Raw genomic sequence first — 25,194 nt, forward strand, 5'->3', positions numbered from 1 at the left:
AGCAGGCGAGACTGATTGGCATTCCTGATAAACATAAATGACTTCCACTGTGAAAACTGGCCAGAAGCAGGTTGGCTGTAGCCGTGGGTGGTTTCATGTGTTCTCAGCAAGTTCATATTTGAGGTTTTTGCTCATTTGTTTGCCCTGCCATTCATTTGGTAGCGCACTCATTTATCAAGTAAGTCAAAAATAGAATTTGAATTCCGTGGTGCTGCTTGTCCTGCTTTACAGCAGTGGAGATAAATAAACACATCTATTATGGGGAATACCCTTTGAAGAGCCATAGATGAAAGAAGCCAAATTACTAGAAATATAAAGAGCGATTTTTAATTAAAACTCCTGTTGAATTTTTTATTAACCTATATTTTACTGCACATCTAAGCTTTAGGGCTGTATTTCTGTATTGGAGACTTCGTTTTAGTTAGCCACTGACAGACACTATAATTTTCCCCAGCAGCTTGTGTCACTTTCATCAAACCAGTCATCATGCATAGCCTTGGGCATGGACAAATGACCTGGAACTGACAAGAAAAATTCCATTTCATCCAGAAGTTAACACTGAAACCCTGGCTCACCTCAGGACTTATAATATAGCCCAAAGAAACTACCCGTTTCACTGCGGTTTTTAATCACATGGTGATGTATTATGTGGAGGGAACTGTTCAAGGTTAGGGCCATTAAAGTACTATATATTTCCATTCCCTTTTGTGATGTATAAATTATTTCCTTATATGTATTACTTTTATGCTCAGGATGAGAGGACAGTTGATCTGTGCTCCCACTTCATGGTTAGGGTAAGGAGTAGTTACAACAGTAACTGAATTATGTCTTTTTTTCCCCTTTTTTGTTGGTTTACTTATACAACTTTGGTGACTTCTTACCTTCTACCTTCCTATTATAAAATACAAGACACGGCCTTCCAGTGCTTTCATGGATTTGTTGTACTATATTGTGTTTCTTGTATTCTTGTGTGATTTACAGCCTCGACAGTCTTGAGCAACTGTTACAGCACGATCCCCCTGCTGGGATTAATAAAGCTTTTGTGGTTTTGTTTCTGATAACATGCTTGTTAAAGACTCTGCTCACCCAGGAACACTCTCCGGAGAGCAGTGAATGCAGTGAATGAAGTGTTATGTCTTCTCGAAAAACCTCAAGTCGGATAAAGATCTCAGACAGACAGAAAAATCAGCAGCATTGTATTAAAAAAATCTTAACACTGAACTGTTACAGTGTTGTTACTTTTTTTTGCAATGTCTATGTATGATGTCACATTATTTCAGACAGCCTGACCACTCACAGAGCTACTGTAACATTTAAAAATGGAGGTGAATTTTTGCATTATGGATTCCTTTTAACTTTGAGAGACTACTAGAGTCAATTTTCCTTGAAGTAGTATTAACTAGCCTTCTCTAATTTGTCATTCTAATTAACCTGCCATTCTGCACATGAACCATAAAGTTTGAATGGAATTTTAATGAAGCCAAGAGTACAGTGAAGCTACTGAAGTGTCAGGACAGGTGGATGAATAATTTGGTACAATGTGAGTCTTGTTTGCATAGGTTAGGCCATCAGTCATATTGATAATGATGGTGAGCCTGTTCTTACCAAGTGAGGTGCTAAAAACTAGGATTGCAACAACAAATGCTAAAAATTCAAATGGATAGATACATCTTTTAGCCATTTTGCTGTAGAGTATATTATGGACACTAGTGAACTTACGAGGTACAAAAGGTGAGGCAGCAGCACCATGTTGGAGAATGCTTTGAAAAAAGTCTGGCTGCTCCAGCTCACAACTTAAGAGGACGTAAGGGCTTTGGCTTGTTTACCTTGTATCTCACTGTCTGAGCCTCCAGCAATGTTTCTGTCTAATCAGAACTCACGCAATTATGCAACCAATTTTCAGCCTTAATTTCAGTAGATTAACACAAGCGTTGAGAAAAAAGAAAAATGGCCTGAGATGCGCCCCCTCTTAACACACGTCCCTAAATTTAATGGCTACGTGCTTGTTGAGCAGCTGTTTGTTATTTACCATTTTATCAAACACGAGAGTGGAAATTTACACTTCAGTTTGATAAGTAAATAGGCTACCATGGAAATTAAGGTTTTCATAATGTGTCTCAAAAAGCAAAAATCTATTGTAGGAATATTAAAGAATATGGCTTGGCAGGAAACAGCATTTTACTACTAAATTAAAGCAGTAATGCAAAAATAAATTCAAAAATGACAAATGAGCTGGTAGATGAAGAGGCAGAGGTCTTGTGAAGGAGCAGAAATCCATGCATACTGCAAGCTTAATGACTGCACAGCCACTCAAGAATGCTCTCCGGGACTTACATGGACATGTTTCCTTGCCAACAATCAATACTTCATGACTGTAACATCTGAGGATTAGCTACAAGATGCAAACCCCTGAAAAACTTCAAAAACAGAAAGACCAGGTTACAAAGGCATATTTAAGGAACCTGTAGAATTTTTGAACAAAGTTTTATGCGCTCATGAAACAAACAGCCTTGGGGAAAAAATGATAGTAAGAGCAAATTATTGGAGAGAAAAGGGAGCTAACCATAACAAGCTCATCTGTTAAAAGTAATGGCAGAGCATCGTTAGGGTTGGATGTCTTTGATGGATGTCTATAGATTGAGAGTTCAGGCTATCTTTTTCTAGATTTCCATAAATTATTAGATAATATGACTTTGTTTGCTGGGTTGGCATCTGATCTAGGTGCTTCCTGGTGCTTTGGAACTGTCCAACTGTGAGGAGGCCCCAGAAAAGACCTGAAAAGGCTGGAGAGATTATCTCTCCTAACCACCTTCCAGAATGTTTGACTGACCTTTCTGAAGTATTGGAAGAGGTGTCAGGAGAGAGAGCGGTCTAGTGATGTTCGCTTAGACTTAGTAAAATGCCTTAGTAAGGTATTGGACCAGCAGAATAATTCATTGTATTGATATTGATTGGTATTGATTCTGTAAGCCTCTAATACTCTACTGGAGGGTTGGAACAGTATTATTCCACTAGATATTCCCTCATTTAGTGTTTTAATGATGTTGGAAAGTACTGTCTGTACAAAATCTCCTATATGTGAAGAGTGGGATTAGGATTTAGTGACCACAAAGGCCATTATTCAGTTCTGAATAATATACAGTGGTTGTTGGCTAAGGCTTAGGACCAGCTTAGAGTAGGTTGTCTACTAATCGGAAGGTTGGTGGTTTTGGTGGCTGCTCCACTATGCATGCCGCAATATTGTTGGGCAAGATACTAAACCCTGAGTTGCTACTGTGTTCATCGGAGTGTAAAAGTTAGCAAGACAGCATGCAGATAACGAAAAAAGTCCTTCTGTGAATGGGTGTATGAGACGTGTGGCATGAAGCGCATTGAGGAGAAAAGCTGTGTGTAAGAACCGATCCATTCTTCATACTCATCAAACCTCATCAATGAAGGCATGATCGTCCTGGAAGGGACCACTTCCATCAAGATAATCTGATCACTCTGAACAAATTGAGTTCAGTTTTAATTTGTTTAATTTGTCATCACTTTGTTCATCTTTTTGTATCAATGCTAATCTGCTCAATTCAGTGAGCCTCAATTAGTAGCTGTTACTTTATTTTTCAAATGAATATGCAGAAACCTGTGCAAACATTAGGATGTGGACTGGAGGACAGAGTCCCCCGCCCCGAAAAAAATTGTCCATAAAGCTCATATGCAAACTTTATGTAAATCTGTGGCCTTCTTTCTGTCTGCCTCACTTAAGTTATGTTGCCTTGCATCTCTGCCCCCCTCTCTCCCACCTTCTTGCCGCTCCCTCTGACTCCCTGGAGTGAGGCTGGGTTAGGGCTGTGCCCAGGGCAGCAGGCTGTTTTAATAAGACATACTGCCATGGAAAGGTATAGATCAGAGGAGAAAACAGCGCTCTGGGCTAATGCACAGCAAGTCAAGGCAGAGAGGAAAGTAAGAGGGAGAACGTCAGGGGAAGAGAGAGAGCTAGAAAGAGGTAGATTGAAGGGAAGACATAATGCCTAGGGTCCTGTGAAAGAATAGATGGCTTTGTGTCTTTGAAAGAGCACAAAACAAAGAGCCGGAGAGGTGAAGGAGTGATGATAAGGTCTAAAATGATGAACTCAGCAGGAGGGCTTATATAAGGGTGGTGATGGGAAGGATTTGAGAGATCTGTGGTATCTGTGAAGTGTCTCGAGGCATGTGGTTAACGGAGATCAGTAGTTTGGTGAGAAATAAAGATGAAAAAGGTGCCTTAAAGAGATGCGGGTCTCTGAATTTAAGCCGAAGCCCAACTGTGAAAACAAAGTGTGTCACAAAGCAAAATAAAGTCCTGTCAATCTCCTTGGCATCTGATTTAATAACCATTTTGCCTTTTTTACTCATTCAAGCCGCGATATTCGGCAATTAGCATTTCATATACAAAAGTAGACCTTTAAAAAGATGTCAAACAAAGTCAAACTAAAATAATGACTCATGATGGGGAGGGAAAATCAGCATCTTTTTATTTATCACCATGATTTCCATGAAGGAGTCCATTTCTACCCTTGTTAGTATGCCAATGGTTTTTAACAAGGAGACAAAAGCTGTTGAGGGGGCGTTCGGCTATGCCTTTCTAAAAATGTCTGAAACCGCTCTCCCAAGCACGTTCTGAATTAAAGCCATTGTGATGGTAATTTTGTCACCTCTAATGGACAATTAGATATGCTAGCAGATAGAAAGCACTCTGCATAACAATCTCTGGGTTCTAATTACCTCACCAAATGGCGTGGTTGCTCATGTGCCTATGGATCACTAAACCAATAAGACAGGGGAGCGGAGATAGACTGAAGGTGAAAGGGGGCAGTAGCTGTATTAAACGTATCCTTCCCTGGCCGCCTAAAATTAAGAATTAAAAAAAAATCAAGGTGAAGTATTAATTAGCAGCTGAAATTGTTAACACCATGAATTATTAAGTTGAATTGTTAAGCATGCATAATGGAGAAAAAGTTTAATATTGGTGAATATCTGTTAAATTGATTAGTAGCTACATGAATGGAAGAAATAGTAAGGCAAGGCAAGTTTATTTGTATAGCACAATTCAACAACAAAGTGATTCAAAGTGCTTTACAGAGACATTAGAAACAAGAACAAATAAAAAGCATGATTTAAAATTGATTAAAACAAGCAAATAAACTAACTAACTAATTAACAAACAAACAAACAAACAAACAAACAAACAAACAAAACAGTATATAAAATCAAAACAGATAAAATCAGAACAGTAGATAAAATCAGTAGTTAAATGTAAGTTTTGAAATTTAAGCTTAAAGTGTGGATTTGGTGCTTTATTCAAATGCAGCTGAGAACAGGTGAGTCTTCAACCTGGATTTAAATAAACTGAGTGTTTCAGCTGATCTGAGGCTTTCTGGGAGTTTGTTCCAGATATAAGGAGCATAAAAGCTGAATGCAGCTTCTCCGTGTCTGGTTCTGACTCTGGGAACTGATAAAAGACCAGATCCAGATGACCTGAGGGATCTGGAAGGTTCATACTGGGTCAGGAGGTCATTGATGTATTTTGGTCCTAAACCATTCAGAGCTTTATAGGCCAGCATCAGAACTTTAAAGTCTATCCTCTGACGGACAGGCAGCCAGTGTAAGGACCTCAGAGCTGGACTGATGTGGTCCACTTTTTTGGTCTTAGTGAGGACTCGAGCAGCAGAGTTCTGAATGAGCTGTAGTTGTCTGACTGATTTTTTAGGTAGACCTGTAAAGATGCTGTTACAGTAATCAAGCCTACTAAAGATGAATGCATGGACTAGTTTTTCCAGGTCCTGTTGAGACATCAGATCTTTTATCCTTGAAATATTCTTGAGGTGATAGTAAGCTGACTTTGTTATTGTCTTAGTGTGTTTTTCTAAGTTTAGGTCTGCATCCATCACTACACCCAAATTTCTCGCCTGGTTTGTGGTTTTTAGATGTATAGATTGAAGTTCTCTGGTGACCTGTAATCGTTTTTCTTTGGCACCAAAGACTATTACTTCAGTTTTGTTTTTGTTTAGCTGGAGAAAATTGTGGCACAACCAGTCATTGATTTCCTCAATGCATTTACCAAGAGCCTGTACAGGGCCTCGGTCTCCTGGTGACATTGTGATATATATTTGTGTGTCATCTGCATAGCTGTGATAGTTTATTTTGTTGTTGTTTATAATCTGTGCCAGTGGGAGCAGTTTAAACAATTTAAGATCAACTTCAAATGGAAAAAAAATGTAATTTTAAGTGTAAACTTATTTCAATAATACATTTGAAAATTCTAGATAAAAAAGGTCTAAAAAATATTTTTAAAAAGTAAAAAGTTCTGATTCATACTATAATACATACAGTGGGCGTGTCTACACTGGGGAAAGCACCAATCAGGACTGAGCAATATTTGAATTAAAATCTGATGCTGTGTTAATTAAATCTGACCAAAGTTTAGCGGTAAATAAGGTGAGGTAAAGAAATAAAAGCTGCTCTTTAGTACTTGTCACTAAGAATGTTTTATCACACTGTAATGACTGAAACTGTACCAAATAGACATTTTAAGTCTTGTTTCAAATGAACTAATGTTAAAATGCAAGTAGTTGGTGGTTTGTGAAAGTTAAAAATAAGGCAGCTTGCATTCTTCAATAAAATGCATACATTCACACTGGATTTTAATCCTGTAACAATCACATTGCGAAACAAAGGCCTGATGCCAGACAGTTTATTATTGAGGACGGAGCTCTTCATTTGGCCACATATAGCAGAAAAACATAACAAGGCACAGTCTGACAAATTGTTGGCATCAGAATTGCGATCACAGTCATGACACAGACAATTGGGCAGCCCTGCTCTCTCTGCTTTTGCTGCACATCTTTGCTCTGCTTTGCTTTGCTTTTATTTTTGATTGCACCACTAAGCATTTGTGCCATTAAGTGACCTGTTAATAATTGTTATACTGGTTGATTACAAAAAACGAATTTATTTTTGGCTGCTGATGGAACTCAAACAAGTCTAATTCAATATCCCTTTGATATTAAAAATCTAATAAGTGGAAGCATCCTCTGAAGTTTAATTATGTTGTCAGTGTCCCTGACAGGTAACAACTCCATTAACACAAAAAAATGAAGGCTGCTGACTATCATGTCTGCTTTTACTTAATTTTTAGAAGGGAAATATTTTTTTGAATCCACACTTTTAATTTGCAGAACTGGTGACAGAATATAGTTTCTGGCTTTATCAATATGTCTGCAATTTTCTTAATTTCTTACCAATGTCTAACTTTTTTCTTCCTGTCTTCTGTCTCATCATCCAGGTAATGAGCTGCTGTACCGCAATCAGGACGGCGACGTCGTCAAGTTCAACGTCGACACCAACGAGCAAACCATCTTAGTGCATAACAAGAAATTTGTAAGTCTTTTCGTCTTACAATCAAAGCACTGAAGGGCTGAGCATGATTGCCTATGAGTTCGATTCAAACATTTCCAATAGTGTCAACAAATCAAAGAACCTAAAGCTTTTTTGTGTGTTTTTTCCCCACAAATGATCCATTTTCAAAGTGAAATGTGAGCTGCATATTTAACACTTGGTGAAATGTCAAAATGGAGATGTAGCATCAGTGTCACAGCAGCTTGGGTGACAACACGCAACATTATGTCTGCCATCAAATCACCAAGCCCTAGTGCAAAGACTAATGCAGCTCCCATTTGCTTTAGGAACCAAGCAATCTGTCAAACGCAGTCAGTTAAGGACCAGTTTAATGAAAAACTGCCATGCGTGATCGGAGGTCTCTTCTTTTTATTGTATGCATTTTTTTTCTTCTTCTAACATCCTTCTTTTGATTCCTAGGAAATGTACAAAGCCAGCAAGTATGAGGTCTCTCCTGACCTGAAGCATGTGCTGCTGGCCTACAATGTTGCACCGGTGAGCATCTCATTTGTTTGCTTGTTTTTTGAATTAGCAACCTGACAGCCAAATATGTCAGCCACCGCTGCTGAGGGGTGGGGTGTAGGCCTGCAATGAAGCATAGGCAGTGGGGGGGGTGGAGGGAGGAGAAAGTAATCATGGCGGGGTGTGAAGGCCTGTCGCACGTTGATGCCTGTCAGCGAGGGTGGCGGGGGCTAGCTAAGCCAAGCAGAACTGTACTGAGGGAGGCACAAACAAACCCCTCGGTGCTACACGGCCTCGCGGACAGGGAGATGAGATCAACAGCAGCACCATCATATGCATCAAAGCATTTTAGCTCCTGATACAGGTGGATCAAATATATTGATCCATTTAGTTAGATGATAGTTGCCTGTTTACTACTGCGTCACCACTTAGTCACTGTAGAGAGAACTGGTTCCTGTTGTTAGTTTATGGAGGATGCTGGCAGAAACACTGTATAACCTTGTGTTATTGCCTGAGATGAATTGAAGATATTACAGCACACTCGAGTGTGGTGGAATGTACGTGTTTGCATTTATTATTCAACTAGACCGCCATCACCTTGATAGATGACAGTCATTCCTGCTATATGCTCATCGTAGCACAGTCGGCACACATTCATGCACTATGAGATGCGGTATGGTTCATGTTTTTATTAAATACCCCACTTGTATTATAAAACATGGACAAACGCTCTTCCTGAAGATGTGTCTCTACTGGGTGATGTTCCTGGATACATAATGTCTGACTGTTGAGTGCCTACTGTAACAAAAACTGTCATTTAAAAAGTAAAAGGTTAGGATTTCAAAGACACGCCATAGCCGTCGTTAATCTGGTCGACATAAGTGTGGTTTGATCTGCCGATTAAATCCAAAATCAGCTGGTTTAAATTAAATCGATCTATCCTTCAGGGTTATGTCGTTGTGGTCCTTTTCACCATTTCTAGTGCAGCTGCTATTTTTTGATCACTCCCTGGAAGTCACAGGTCAGGTCGTTTGGACCAAATGTCCACCCTCCAGTGCCTCGGGGCTTTACAGTAGCGCTTTACACTGACAGTCAGACCTTGGGGGACAAATTCAAGTAACAACCTTGCTCCTGGTTGCACTCCTGATCTCATGCACTGCCTTCAGGCTTTGGACAGTGAGGACTTTTTGACTTGAAACTCCTGCTTGGTGTCTTGGTACACAGCTCTCATTACCAGCAATGATCTTCGACATGAAAGTCAGGCCAATTCGACACAGAAGTTAATGTTCTCGCTCTGGGCAAATTTGAGGTCCATGGTGAAATCCCAAACTCTGAGCGCGAGTGGTCAGAATGGGACTTCCAGCCAGCAATCTAAAAATAGCAACAGTGCTGGAAGTGGCCCAGAGGTGCACAATGTCACACATGTACTGTTTTCTGACAGCACGCACGTAGAGAAATAAGTCTATTGCAACAACAGAATGGTAAATTGGGCTCCATATTGACTATTCTGACTTCACAGCAGTCTGAAGAATCCTTTGTCTGTTTTTTTTCCCCCTCCTCAAACTGCACCGAGTATCAGAGATGCCGCTGGATGCGGCCAGAAATGTGTGACTGAATTGCAGCCTTACTGAGGTGTCACAGTGTATTGACCCAGTGTCGAGTACACAACATCACTGCAGCAAGATAAGACATTAAACCCTTGAATTTCCAGGGGATGGTGGGTTACTGTCAGCCTTTGGTACTGATATGAATAAAATACTGTCATATTGATATGGAGCATTGTGGCTTTGGGATGAGACCATTCTTCTTTTTCTTCTTCTTCTTTTTTAATTTAGAAGGAAACTTGAGATTTTATGGCAGCACTTCACAGTATTTCCTCAAAATTACCTGCTTAACAAGGATTCTTTTCATTTTGAAGTTCAAAGGATTAATTATCATCAGTCCTAATGCAGTTTTTGTTTTCTTTACTTTCAAAGAAGATACTGTTGTACCTAATATAAGTAAACAGGGCAATTATGATGTCTTAATTGATTCTGCTATGAGAACAAAGAATTGGCAAGAATTAAAATGTCAAGGTTAAATATCCTACATCTCATTCCAGGTGTACCAGTATTCCTACACGGCCTTCTACATCATCTGCAGTCTGGAAACACCGTAAGTACACATCAGGGCTGAGTCACTCCATTAAAATTGTTTTTCTCATATTATCTCACCTGACCTTTCTGCCTGTGAAAATGTGAAAGAAACTCATTTACACCTGTTTTGCCAACTACCTCCCACAAAGCACCTCTGACATCAACCACACTGTTTACTTCCAAACCTGCACTTGTGCAGTCTGCGAAGCGAAACGGTGCTATCAGATAATCCGCAGCCTCAAATCGCAGCTGTAGTCAGCCGCAGCCACAACATAGGCAGATGTTTATCCTCATTCACCCTGTCCTGAGTTAGCCCTTTGACGACAGACCTCGACTTAAGAAGCGCTCAAAAACAGAAGGTAAATTACCAGAGAAAAGGATTAGATTCAGCACACACCTGTCAAAATGAACTACAGTTCACAGAAGAAAGTTACACTAATAGCACTGCCTTGTTTTGAAAATGAGCCTTTTTCTGCAATGTCAAGAAATCTTGAAGATCTCTCGTCCTTCAACGTTAAGCTGTTAAAAACAGCTAAAGAAAGGAGCACGTAACAATGAAAAACCTGCCGTGTTCATGTTTCTGTGTGTTCTCTGCTTTTTATTATAACTAGAAACGTGACAGAGGAAAACCAATTAAACCTTATTTCTTAACATTTACTTAGGTAGGATCACAATCGTACTGTTTGCTGTTCTAAAACATATTTCATCATGTTACTTAGTCGCTGCCAAAAGAAAGTATCTTCTTGTACCACTCTTTACATTTCTTTTGCATTATTCTGCAACATGGCCTCTGATGCATTGTCACGTAATTACCAGTTAACAGTATAAACCTCAGGCTACAGTTTCACAGACTGACACAAATCTCTATCCTAATCAGACCACGCACAAGATCTTTCTGCTGCTGTTTAAGTATTAATTCAAAGCCGACAGCAAAGTTGGTGAAAACCATCCCAAAGTGCACTTCACAGCAATTTTCACAGTGATTCTGCTGGAGAAACAGGTGCACGCAGAATTCAAGGTTACAGAGCTACAAACCTGCTCATCACTGCTTTTTTTACCCATTAAAAATGAAACGTCGGCAGTTTGGATGCGGTTGGCATGCCCTAAGTTTTTGGGTTCCTGTTTCTTGCTACCAGTGTTGTATCTTTGCAGGTCCAGTGGATAGTTGTTTCTTGGCTGGGCATAGTTAGCGCTATACCCTCTGTGTTTCCAGATCACCATGTACGCTCAACAGGAACTGACGCTCATTGTGGCACAAATGTGTACAAAAATTTGAGGTACATTCGCTCCCTGGTATTCGCGAGGGTTAGGGACCACTTCACTGAAAACGCTATAACTGCATATTTTAATTTTAATGAAAAAAGCAAATATTTTAGATGTGCTCTATGAAAAAAATCAGCATATAGGCAAATTTTCCGCAAATAATTTGAAGTTACGTTCCACAGTAAAATCCGTGAATACTGAACCGCGAATAGGCGGCTATTCACTGTATTTGATTATTTTGTCATATCCACCTGTAATGCAATTAATTGAAGACCATTAGAAGAATGCGATGTGAAAACAAGACACACAGGAAATCCAGTTTGGAAGCATCAGTTTACCAGCTGATGAATGTAACTGTGAGCAAACCCACGCAGGTACACTGAGCAGGTTCAAACCTAGAACCTTGTTGCCATTCAGTGACAGAAAAGAGCAAAACTACTGCCAGTCTAGCTAAAAAGCCTCCCCTGCCAAGTCATATTAGAGGCGTTTTTGTGCTGTGACTATCCACCTTACTTATTTCCCTTTTGAATTACTTCCACACCAGGTCACAGTATGACAGCACTGTCAGCAGCTCTCCTGCTTAAACCTATTTAAATGCTGCCACCCAGCGGTGCTGCGTCAAAAAACACCTGCGCTGGTGTCCTCATTCATTCTGCGCTCCAGACAAAGACACAGAGGCAGTGGCACCTCTAATTCTGCAGCCTGCACTGCGCAGCACTTTTCCCAATAAGGAGAGGTGACACTGTTATAGAGTGGGGGTATTTATGGATACACTTAAAGCTTTGTTCTCAGATGTTGTACACTTGTTCCTCTGCCGCCGGATCACTGGGAGCAGACAGTCATTGTGTTTATGTGCCTTCACGTTTGTCTGATAGTGGGGGTTTTTTCACCTGTCTGTGCGCCCCAGGGAAACGTGGAACCTGAACCCTCCAGAGGTGCGAAACGCTCAGCTTCAGTATGCAGGCTGGGGACCCCAGGATCAGCAACTGGTACGAGCTGCATGAATCCCCTCTTTCATATCTGCTTTCAAACTAATTAATTTTTCATTCAGTTTCAGTAAAAAAAAAAAAAAAAAGGAAAAAAACTAAACATAAATAAAAAAAATCTGGAAAGATCCATCTGAGAGGTTTAGAAACTTGCCCTTGGTGTAAAAAAAGTGCAGAAAACCCAACTTTGCAGCACACAGACGGAAATATAAGTTAAGTTTTCACAACCTGTGTCCTTCGCTGCCTGTTTTTAATTTTAATAGGTGATAGAATTAATTATATTTGAAGGTGCTTCAGCCAGAGGGACCTATATATTTCACAACCCAATGGGAGGAGTTACAGTAAGTGAGTGGAATTCTGGCTTCTTTTTGTGCCCTTGGTTTAAACCTGCTTTAATCAATTGTTGTGGCCACCTGAGTGCAGCGAGCTGCAAACCCAACACTGGCAGATCATTATTTTTTAAATAACAAGCATATGGCAAATATTAGCTTAGATAAATTAGCGAATGCAGAGTGGCACGCTGTGTAATAAATGCTCACAAAGAAAACGGTGGCCGATACAACCTATGTCTAAAAATGTGTCGTTTCATGCATCGGTTAAAACACTGGACTCCAGGTACACGACGCCCAGCTGGAAACACTTCACCTACCCAAGATTAACAGACTTTACAGAAAATGTTACATTTTTGTGATTTATATCGTTATCGGGACGATAGATGTTTTATATCGGGATATGAGATTTTGGTCATATTGCACAGCCCTACCCCAAACAATGTTTGAATGTTAAAAATGCTGGATTTGCATTGTAGTGTGCGTGGTCAAAATTAAACTCTGTGGAAACAGCGTTAAATAAGCGCAGCATTTCTGTGCCCAGAAGACAAATCAACAAACCAAACACAATAGCAGAGAGCTGCCACGGAAATGAAAATAGTATTTGGTGTGGCTTGTATTAGCCTCTAGCGCAGGGAGTTCTCAAAGTTTGATGACTGAGTGCCAGTTTAGGTGCCAGCACAGGCTTGAGGGCTGCACTGGAGAAATGAAAACTTTTAGGTGCTGTTTTATGTTGGTAATTCTCATTTTTGAGCTTGTTTTTTTTACCATTAGTCAGGAGGCCGTTATATTTCTTTACACCAGCTGTATTTGTCAAAGTTAGGAAGGTTGAGTCTGCTACAAAGGATACAACAGAGGACCTGCAGATGAAGAGAAATGCTCTCTATCTGTGCTGCACTATCACACCATGAGATGAACTATGGATGAATAGTAGTGCATTAGTAGTGCAGTAATTGATGAAACCTTATTACACCATAATTAAGGTGTCATGACCTTTATTACCCTTAAATTTGGTCCAAGTAAGGCCTGTATTCTGAATCGGTTTGGTCTCATTGGTGAGGTATGACAATTACTGCTCCACGAGCATGGTCCTAGAATTGGGGCACAGCTAATCTTTATCTTTCAAATGCCCCATTTTCCTCCAGTTGTTGATATGGTGTAAGTTATAATCCTTGAAAACAAACAGTTTTGTCCCTCAGGGTTTGAATCATCCCGATGAGTCGCTGATATTTCCCAGTTAACACATTTGAAATTAAACACTGCTGTTTGAATCACAAGAAGCAATGGTCCTTTGCAACTGTTCTGCGATGAAGCATCCCCCCACACACATACACCTTCCTTCATCACACAATCAGACTTGTCAGGGTATTAATGAAATTCAGTGTGTTGGTTTGCAGGGCAGTCAGACTGTGTGATTACATCCTGCAGCACAATGCTATTAATTACCTGTTATCTCGTCACTGGATTAATTAACGCTCTTGCTAGATTGATATAGCCTCAAGTTTCCCACCATTAGTCATGAAGCTGTATTACTTTCAGCTGCTGAGTTTTGTTAGCATGAAACTGAGCAGCTGGTATTCCTGAAGGTTCAGGTGCCCTCTTGTCAAGGAGGTTGCGGTTGCGAGAGACGTCCATCAACTGAAACAAGCTGGCACAGACTTCGAGCCAAGGCATGTGTTGTGATATCTGCACTCCTAATATACGTAAATCAACACACCTGTTATCCTTTTCCCAAATCCCTTATGCACATGATTAAATCTCCTTTACGTTCCCATAGAAACTGCTCACATACATGCCCGTGCAAAAACACAGCTGTCCAGACACATGTTTAGCAATTTGTTAGGCTAAAAAGTCAGTGTAAGTGGATAAATAAGGGTCGTTGTGTTTTCTCTGCAACAAAAGCAGGTTGAGGAGTTTGCTTTTATACTCTTTAACATGTGGTCCACAAATATTCACGCAGATTTGGGTGTGTTACATTAGCTCGTTTCTATCTGTCTGAGCTCCTTCACATTCACACCTGTAAACAGCTGCTCTTACACAAGCCTAAAACATAATTAAAAAAAAGACGCGATCAAGCTTTGCAGCAACAGCACCGGATCTATGGAATAATCTACATATCTGCACACACATTTAAACTCATACATTCTCCTTGCTATTTGGCCCCGGTGTGACATTCTTGTTTTATTTTGTTTTGTTTTGTATTTATTTTATATTGTCATATTTTGATGTACGCTGTCCACAGCATTTCTGCATTTTAGTGTTGATTTTCTGTGAGCTGTATATTTTTATTATACAGCACTATGCTCAACTCTGTGTTTTTAAATGTGCTTTATAAACACATTTGACTTTGACCTTGACAATACGCTACAGTCGCATTACGGAAAACTGATTGACAACGGTGGCATGAACATAATTGTGATCATAGTGCAGTGAAGTTCCAATGTTGCTGCGTTTGAAATGGCTGCATCAAAGATGAGGGACCAGGTCTGCAATCATAGCTGCTGTCTCCAAAGCAACATTGGTGCATTAAGATGGTAATAAAATGGTAATAAGACAGAATCAATTTGATATTGAATGGTGTCAAGTCGGCAATTGCATGTAAACTGTTTGTGATAATCAGGTGATTAACCGTGATAAATTGGCAACAACTGGAAATCTGTTGCCATCTACACAAATTAAATGGAACTTCATGTTAAATACTTCTGCCCTGAGTCCAGCCAGAACTTCATTTAGCCAGCTGAGTCAAGTTCCCTACTCCATAAACCTTCTCTTATCAGAGAATGACTGAAGTCAGGTTGCTTACTACCAGGAGACCTGAGTGCGTGACCAGGTTGAGGTGTGTTGCACGATCAATCTGTCTGCGACTAGCTTGTTGCCGCAACTGTATGCAATCAGTTGCTAAAGTAAATGCAACAAAACCAAAAAACACCAATAAAAATGCTGAGCAACCACAAGAAGGTTGGCAGGTTTTACTGCAGTGTAACTGAGCCATTAGAAAGACTTTGTGTTTGCTTAAGACAGTGAGACCGAGAAAGGGAAACTGTAATACAGTTTTCATTCAAATCACACTACATACAGAAGTACAATGTGTGTGACAAATAATTCAAGGCTTATTAAGTATTAAGAGTCCTCCTGCCTCCTTGGAGAATTACGAGGGAAATCCTTACTAAGAGTGAAAAGTTAAAAACCCTGGAACCTACGCTACATTTTTCTCATCCAGCTCTATGCAATTACACACTTGGCCTCAGAATGATTAAAAGCTCACAATACCACGTTCACACTCGTGTTAAACAAGCATAACATGTAGTAACGTGCCCCATTTTAGTTTAGAAATTTTAGTATGATAACATTAATTACCACTTAGATTAACTTGACTAAATATGTTTAAGACCTAACCTGCCCTACTCTGCTGGTGTGACTGGTCCAACCAGACCAACGTATCTAGAGACTGCTCCAAATACTCTCACTGACTGCCATCAATGGTAGAATTTTACCTTCCTTCAGAGAACGGGGCCAGGTCTTCTCTCTGTGCTGTGGCCTAGATTAGCTTCTAAACAGGGACTCCATCTGTACCAGTGTGACACCAAAGCACACGGGCCCACGGCTTACGTCTCCTCAGGAGAAAGTAATTGTGACACACATTGTATTACTTTTAAAGAGGGTCTGTTTGCTTGAGAAACTTTTAGCTAGCATTTTTTTTCTTTACTGTCATGTTGTTTATACACAGCTGACTTAGATTTCCACAGGAGATTTTTCTATGTAGTATTTGACCCTTTTTGCACTGTTGTAAGAAGTATTTAATCAGCAAGCAACAATTTCCAGCTCCCTGACTGGTTTCATCATTCATACAGCTCAGTGGGAATATTTGTTGGAGAATCATTCACAAACTGATACCATGATACCTGCTTGAGGCCAGAGATTCCAAATCCTTGAGATACCGAGCGAGCCCTTTTCTGTAATACCCTGAGATTGATTTCAGCATGGCATTAAGGCTGTAACATTTTAAAATTCCAGCCCCAAGAGCAGCCCCGCCTTACCACGTTCACTGTGGGTGCTGATGATCTATTATTCTCTGTAATGAAAGAGTTGACCTTCAGTTATCTTGAAAGCCCCGCAGGCCTGTGGAGGAGAGCGTCAAAGTCAAAATCTGGTCCCAAGGTTTGCTGTCTTATCAGAAATTGAAAAGACTTATTTTCTTGTCTTTTTAGTTTTGGGAATGCCGGTTTCTCTCTAATCAAAAAGTGCTTTTGCAAATGTGTGCAGTGGTGTCTTGTGTGTAAAATGAGTGTGTTTCTGACCCTACGGTTGATCTTATTCTTCAGTTTAAATACAACACAGTCCTCAGATTTTCTGTTTTGTGCTGTTATGGTAAGACCTCATTCACTTTTACAACATTTAAATTTATAGGAAAGCTGGTAGTCAGTTTCATTGAAACATCAGTATCTGAGCTCAAGGATCTTGAGGACATGTACTTCTCTAGATGTTTTGTCAATTTTTCCATTCAAATTTTTGACTGCGTTTCTTTTATTTCTGACTCTTCTAGATCTTCATTTTTGAAAACAACATCTACTATCGGTCTAAGGTGGAGAGCCGTTCTATTCGTCTGGTATCTACCGGTAAAGAAGGTGTCATCTTCAATGGGCTCAGTGATTGGTTATATGAGGGTAAGGCAAACGATTTTCTTGCTGCTCAAATACAATACAATGGTAGCATAGTAGTTGAGGAGACGTAGACTCGTATTGCTTCTATAGGAATTATGAGCATATATGCACTTGATCATCAGCAAGTGTGAGCTTGTGTTAACTCAATCTTTCCAAGCATAGCAAATTACAAAATGCTATGCAATGCTCGGAGAAACTGCAAGAAACCCAAGTGCTAAGTGTTTGGAAGGTTTGCCAGAAGAAAGTCTCTCTCTGAAGAAAAAAGAATATGACAACACAGCTTAGATTGGTCAGGTGTCTTCTGAACAAACCACAAGACATTTAGAACAATGTCCTTTGGACAGATGAGCAAAACTGCGATGTATGTAAATGGCCTGTATTTGTATAGCGCTTTACTAGTCCCTAAGGATCCCAAAGCGCTTTACACATCCACCCATTCCCACACTGGTGATGGCAAGCTACATTGTAGCCACAGCCACCCTGGGGCGCACTGACAGAGGCGAGGCTGCCGGACACTGGCGCCACTGGGCCCTCTGACCACCACCAGTAGGCAACGGGTGAAGTGTCTTGCCAAAGGACACAACGACCGAGACTGTCCAAGCTGGGGCTCGAACCAGCACGGCAAACTCCCAACACTTGAGCCACAATCGCCCTGTGTCGTATAACCAAAAAACAAACGCAGCATATTGGCACAAACATTTTATGCCAATTTTCAGGATGATGATTTGAGTTTGTTTTGGACCTGGGCATCTTGCAGTCATTGAATTGACCACAAATTCCTCTGTATATCAGTGTGATTAGAGTCAAATGTGAGGGAATCTATCCAAGAGCTAAAGCTTGACCAAATTTGGGTCTTGCAACCAGACAATGATCCCAAGCACAACAGCTAATATACAGCAGAATAGCTTAAAAAGGAAATGAAAGTCCAGACTTTGGCCAGATTAAAATGTGGTGGTCTGACCACAAGACAGCTGTGCATTCACAAACTTCAAAGAACTGAAGCAATATTATGAAGAACACTGATAAAGTTTTGATGCGACCGTATGTAACAAGGCATGTTTAATGGTTCTCTCTGCTCTCTACTTTTGTAAGCTACTCTACCCATTACAGGCTGTAGTCTTTACAATTTACGTTCACCATACAGACATAAGATTGACATTCATTTTCTAATCTAACTCTTTCCATGAAAGAAAATAGTGTGTTAGTTCTGATAACAATTAGGGAAAACATGTAGTAAACCTCTTTTGTCCCGTGTATTCTCCTTGTATTACATTTTTCTAATTTGAACACTCTGCAGCAGCTCAGGTATTTAGAAGTAATGACATGAGACAGCATGACTCCCAAGTGTCTGTAGCCACATTAGTATTTTTTGCATGTAGCGCTTGATTTCCTGCAGGTAAATTAAAAAAATGGATATCCTGTCAATTTGCCTCTGCTTTACACAGCCCTGAAAACGAATGAATGTTCTACATCAGTTGATGTGCATTAACTCGGCGGCTGTGTGTGTGTTGTGCATTAAGATATAGATGTCAAAGTGCTCTCCGAGCGTCAACACCACCGATCAAAGCTCACCTGTATGCCTCACAGTATAAACCGTGACAGGGACTGTGTTAGCATTCAACTAATGAATTTATATCTGCTGCGCTGGGTGAACACTCTGCTCCAGTGGAACGGTGTTTTAATAACGGAGCAGGAGGGAGATGGGGAGCAGCAGACTCACAGATACAGAGATAGCAGAAATGGAGACAGCCAATGATACACAACAAGCTGTTAATCTTGGAGTAACGCTAAACATCACATATCTGTTTGAAAGTGTGAGGCTGCCACCAAGGAGATGTCAGGGTTTAGACACTGTGGCAGAGAGGTTATCTGAGGTCACCGGTGCATCAGGATTAGAGCCCGTTGGCTGCCTTTCCTGCAAAATTCATCTGTTTTTATTTAATGTTGTCCACCCACAGCCCTCTTATCTCCGCCTAACCAAGCTGATATTTGAAAGCAAGTCCATTCTTCAAGAGCAATATCCATTCTGAGCCATTTAAACATTAATCGGAGCGATATTGCAGTGTCTGACCCCATATTTATGGATTGCTGAAGGCCTGGTAATTTACACTCATCATTTATTGACCAGATAAATCTTTCACTCAGAGATAAAAGATAGAATCAGCTTCATAATGTTGAGATAAAAGTGAATCATAGGACTATACAATTGGTTTTGTGTGCTTTAAGTGCACAATGTGATGTGGTAAAGTGTTTTATTTTGAGAAAAACAGGGGCTATTTTATTATCTCAACACAACACATTTGAAAGCCTGTCATCAGAATTATGTTTATTCAATAATGGAGGGATTTTTCGAAGACAACGAAACAGGCTTGTTGTGGTTGGAAAACATTGGCTAGAGAGCATTATTATGACCAAGAACGATTTTGTTACCTTCTTCAAAGACAAGGATCAGGTGTGTGACCACTCAATGTCAGTTTCTGTCTTCAAAGTGACTTTTGTGCATCAAAACAGCAATAAAAAGACAAGACAGAGTCAGTCTACCACCTCTCTGCAGTTGAATGGGGTCAGGCTGGCTGCTGTTTGTCATAAATTGGCAATCATGAAACTCTTGCAGTCTAGATACATAAATATTCATGTTAACCAGAAATTTACGTTACATTCATAATCTCGCCAGAGCCTCATTGATTTGAAACAAATTCCTGCACAATTAGTGATGTGGGTGCTGAAGGACAGTGATTTAACTGTAAACTGACACAGGCACTCGTCAGTTTACAGTTATATACACCAGAATACGGCCAGATGTCCTCTATTGCAAAGAGATGTATCGCAGATGAGTAGCGCACATGGGAGCTCACTGGCGCAGATTGATTGCAACATGTTGGCTGTCTTTCTGCCTTTATAAATTAGAAAGGAGTTATTTGAAAACTTGATTGTTTGCCATCAGACAGCCTGTGCAGTCAACTTGACTGTGCTTGCCCACAGGTTGAAGGGGTTGCACGCGCAATTGTTGCAATGTACTTTTAATCTGTAATGCAGTCCCTCAGCAACTCCTGATTTTTCTCATTTTTTTTCATAGTGGCAAGAATTTCCCTCTTATTTTTAGGCTAGTGCAACTAAGCTAGTAGTCAATTTTCTTCCAGTTGACTCTTTTCCCCATAGACAGTGGATGGGGTTGTGCTGGTAATGACTATGACTATGATTACATAGAGATACCCCTGACATCAAACAGGGTTGCAAATTTTGAGGCTGAGGCTTTGAGGAATGTTCATATTGCGTATAAATCTATGCCAAAATGTCTTGGAACCAGCTGATTTTGATGGCCTCATTATGCCAGGTTTTATTTATTTATTTATCTTCATTTGAGAATGCACTAAAAGTCCTTTTCATTCCCATTAATAATAAATCTCTTTTGAAAAACTTGTATTTGTAAGCCTGTAAATAGATTTGGCATTAGCCCAGATATGATGTAAGCATTTGCAGGCAAGCTTAGAAGCCTTGCCAGCTTGTCTAATGTTTACATTCATCAGCAAGACTGCAAGGCATCAGACTTTCCATGCTAATGACTCAGGCCATCCTCCAGCCAAGGTCAAACTGAGGGTCACACTGCTGCTGAGGAGGAATGAGGTCTTAAGCTGTGCCTGTCGCTGTGCAGCAGATTTGATGCTAACGGGTGAAAAGGTTGGCAAATAATCTCCCAGGGCTTGAATATCCTCTTGCTTGCAATGTTGTCTTAATCCATAAGTGTGTGTGTGTGTGTGTGTGTGTGTGTGTGTGTGTGTGTGTGTGTGTGTGTGTGTGTGTGTGTGTGTGTGTGTGTGTGTGTGTGTGTGTGTGTGTGTGTGTGTGTCCTAGTAATGTGCAGACAGCAGAAATGGAGAGAGAAGGGAGAAAAGAAGAAAAGCAAAATTAAAAAAGAGGAAATGCAGCCAAGAGTGCTATTGGGCTGTGTGTAATAGTCGTGTGTTCTGTCATCTGTTGGCTGTCTGATTATTGAGGCTGTACTGATACTGACACATCCTGCAGTGTGACGCAGCCCAAGGAAATGGCTGTTTATTAGGCTCTGGTGTGCCCAGATAAAAACCCGCTGTTGCTTTGATTTTACTTGTGTTTGCCCCTTAGATATTTGGCTAGATGAATGTTTGCATCGAGAGGCTTGTTTGTAGGGGTGGTTTCTGTTTATCAGTCTGTTTGTGTCAGACTCTGCAGGAGATAGAGTAACCACATAATCAACACTTGTGCACTGGAAAGGGTGTGAAAATATGGGCTTGTCTGAAACAGACGGGAGAAATAGTTTGTCGGTGGATGTGAGTCATGCTGTTTGGAGATTATCAGACAAAATAAGATCCGTCACTTAAGAAACATCTGAAATGTTTAGGACTAGACTGACAACTTGTATTTGGACCTTCTACTTCTCAATGTTACCAATTGTGGTAGTAGAGAACTGTTTTAATCGAGATCATTTTTAGCACATTTCTATGTGAATTTCAATTGTGTTGAGTTACCTAAAATCAAACATCCATCCATCCTACCATTTTCTTCCACTTATCCCAAGTTGGGTCATGGTGGCAGCAGGCTAAGAAGGATATCACAGATGTCCTTCTTCCCATCCACACTTTTCTGTTCCTCCTGGGGATTTCCAAGGTATTCCCAGTCCAGATAAGATATACATTTGGGTCTACCTCACCTCCTCCCAGTTGTGCATGCCCAGAAGACCTCCAAAAGGAGCCACTCAGTAGGCCTCCTAACCAGATGTCCAAACCACTTCAACTGGCTCGTTTCGACATACAGGAACAGCACGTCTACTCCAAGATCCCTCCAAAAGTCTGACATCCTCGTCCTATTTCTAAGGCTGAGCCACCCTTTGGTTGCTTGTATTCGTGACCTTACTCTTTCGGTCATCGCTCATATTTCATGACCATGCAGAGGGTGATGGTTGGGAGACAATAGACGGACTGGTAAATTTAAAGCTTCAATTTTCAGCTTAGCTCTCTCTTCATTACATCAGTCTGGTACAACACCTGCAGTACTTCTAGTGCCGCATCAGCATCAGCAGTACTGCCCCAGCTTGCCCAACTCTCACTTGAATTAGACACTTGAATTACCTTGCTTGAAGTCTCTCTCCCCCAATCCAGAGGAATCATTCCCTCTGTTTTCTGGCAGAAAACCATACCCTCAGGTTAGAAGGTGCTGACTTTTATCCCAGCCATTTCACACTTGGCTTGAAACCAGTTCAGTGCATAGTGAAGGTCACGCTCTGATGAAGCCAACAGAACCACATCATCCGCAAAAAGTAAGGATGCTGTTCTGAGGTTCTCATAGCAGACACCCTCCTCACTCTGTCTACACCTTGAGATGTGACAAAGGGTAACCACCCAACACTGACTGAAAATGTGCTATCACTTTGGTTAGACATGGACCTGAAGTCCAAAACAATGGAGTCTAATTGTTGTTTCTATTGTAATATTGACATTTTACAGTCATAAAAATAACAAATACTGACAGTGAAGCTAATAAAAACTAATAATTATTTTTGGCCACTTTGTTTTCATTCATGAGTGCATCTTCTTGTTGGTGCTCAAGAGGTACTAGTGTAAGAAGTTTAGCGTTTTCTGTTGTATGTGTAATGAGGCCAAAATTAAATGTAATTACGTACCTGCAATTATTTAGATTCAGTGAAACGTTTTTACGTTTAGGTCCAACTTCAAGCTGCCCCTGTGTATAACACTGAACTGACTGTATTTACTTCTAGTGCTCTGACAAAGGCTCTGTTCCAAAGCACGTATTTCTTTTTTGATGTGAGACAGATTGTGAGTATTTTGTTCTCGCTGACTAGGACATTTGAAGTGTGGTATTTTGTCTTTTTCTTTACCTTATCCTATATTTTGTGGGGAGTGTAGCATTAAAGTGGTACTCATAAGAGACCAAAGAAGTTACAAAATTGAAGAAGTTTAAGCTCAAAATTGCTGGACCTTATGTTTTGCAGACTGCAGTTCAGTAAGTGTCTGCTATAGGCAGCAGAAGCCATAACGTTATGTCTGGACTGGACGCTGTTCAACTTTGTGAAAAATGTCACTATCCTCATGAGGTTTGAGGTCTATATTTCAAAGTAAATTGGCTTGCACCTTATAACTAGAAAAACTAAATGCCGACTTTACAAAGCGTGTTTGAGGAAAGAATAAAAACATGCATCAGTTTAACCTTGTAAACCCACAAATGCTGTTTTCTGCAGTCATCCCTCTATTTTTAAAAACTGTAACATGTTCACATCGCATCTTTTTGTTAATGTGCAAAATGCTGGGCTTATGTTGAAGCTACTTATCAAGTTCTTGGTTAGAGGAAACTCTTTACCTTATCGTGTAAAGTGTCCTGCTCTGACTTGTGTTGCCAGTTGATGCTAGATAAATATAACTGAACTGAAATGACAGGAAGTGAACTGTTGCAAAATGTGTAGCTGTAAAGTGGCTAAATCCTCTTGTATCTTTTTAAAATCTCCTTTCTGAATATAAACCTGCAAAACCAATGCCCTGTAATACAGTGTTCATCCTTCGGTTTCCTAAGCCAGATCTACAAACAGATTATTTGCAGGCTTTGTAGATGCTTTGCAAAATCTCACTTCTTCTGTCATGTGCTTCTCTGCTAATGCTTAATTATCACTTGCAACACATCCTCAATCTACACACTGATAGTTGTGCTGTATTTAGTATCAGCTACTTTATTGTCATATTTTTGTGGCGCTATGGCTGGAAGATTTTCATGCCATCTAACCAGTTTGGTTGTTGGCAAGCCAGAATAAAGGGCTAGCAGGGCTTGACCATGCCAGGTATATGTAGTTGTATTCAATGCCGTGCTCTGTGGTTAAAATTTACTTAATTGGACATATCAAACATTGATTTGTGTAGTTTTTTGTTTGTTTGTTTGTTTTGGCAGAGGTGACTGGTGGGTTAATGCAAATGTTATAGCTCGTATAGATACAAATGTCAAAAACACAACTCATCTCAAAGAGAAAAATAGCTGGACTCCAAAACAGAGGAGCAGTGACCTAGAAGTATGCACCAGACACTAAAGACAAAGGTAGGCTTTCCCTCTGTGCTGCATTGCTTCTTCACCTTGTGTTTGGCATGTTTCTCTGCTGCCCTCTGTTGGATGCATGTGGTCATTTTTTTCTAAACACTGAGAAGGATTCGTGGTGTTATTGTGCCACAGTTTACGGAATATTTGCAGCATTTTTATATTTTTTTGTATCCTGTTAATGTTTTTTTTTTAAATCACATATTTGCAACCTTGGATGTCTGATTTTCTTTTTTTCTTGTTAGCTCAGCTTTCCTGAGTCTGTCACCTTGCACTCATTATTTTCCAATGGCCGCTTGACTTATGGCATCTCATGCATTAATAATGTCCTCTACTCAGTGTATAATGTAGTCTGCACACCAGGATGGAGAACATGGACAAAGGAGATGAGCCTCCGACAGCTCACCTTCGTATTCGTCACAATGAGGTGGGCTGTAAAAAGACAGGAGATGTGATCTCATTACTTAAGAGAGAAAATGAGAGCTGGCTCATTAAAAGTGGTTCGCTCACAGCCTCTTCTCTTGGTTTCTCTTTTGTCCCTGCACATTCTTTTGTAATCACACACCTATCAGGACACTTCCAGAGACGTAACTGCTTTCTCCTTGACTGGCCAAGGTGACTGGGCGTCCCCAGCCGAGTGGATCTGACAGCTCGGCCGTTCCACTCCGCGCGGAAAGCCTTTTAAGCTGCCGCCGGTGAAGTTGGCACGCAGCGGTAGAATTGGCCATGCGGGAAATCATTTTTATATTTTATTTTATTTTTCACCATTTGAAAATGCAATCAGTGCTTTGTTGTCCTATGCTGCTCTGTTCAGCATCAGACAGTGAGATCCAATCATTCCCCACTGAGCACTGCCAGCAGGGTGCAAGTG

General features: G+C 40.4%; 1 protein-coding gene across 2 annotated transcripts in view; it reads left to right on the forward strand.

Annotated features, from left to right (window-relative positions):
- Window positions 1-25,194, forward strand: part of dpp6a (dipeptidyl-peptidase 6a) — a 228,636-nt gene that overhangs the window by 184,606 nt on the left and 18,836 nt on the right. For both annotated transcript variants that reach the window (XM_085419146.1, XM_085419145.1), the window contains exons 4-8: window positions 7,307-7,401; window positions 7,840-7,914; window positions 9,983-10,035; window positions 12,187-12,268; window positions 17,138-17,258. In XM_085419146.1, the coding sequence (XP_085275272.1) occupies window positions 7,307-7,401; window positions 7,840-7,914; window positions 9,983-10,035; window positions 12,187-12,268; window positions 17,138-17,258 (426 nt within the window). The remainder of the gene's footprint in view (window positions 1-7,306; window positions 7,402-7,839; window positions 7,915-9,982; window positions 10,036-12,186; window positions 12,269-17,137; window positions 17,259-25,194) is intronic.

This window comes from Rhamphochromis longiceps, linkage group LG9 (assembly GCF_057381845.1).
Source record: "Rhamphochromis longiceps isolate RC_006_pf linkage group LG9, R_longiceps_female_GT1.1, whole genome shotgun sequence".
NCBI classification, from domain to species: domain Eukaryota; kingdom Metazoa; phylum Chordata; class Actinopteri; order Cichliformes; family Cichlidae; genus Rhamphochromis; species Rhamphochromis longiceps.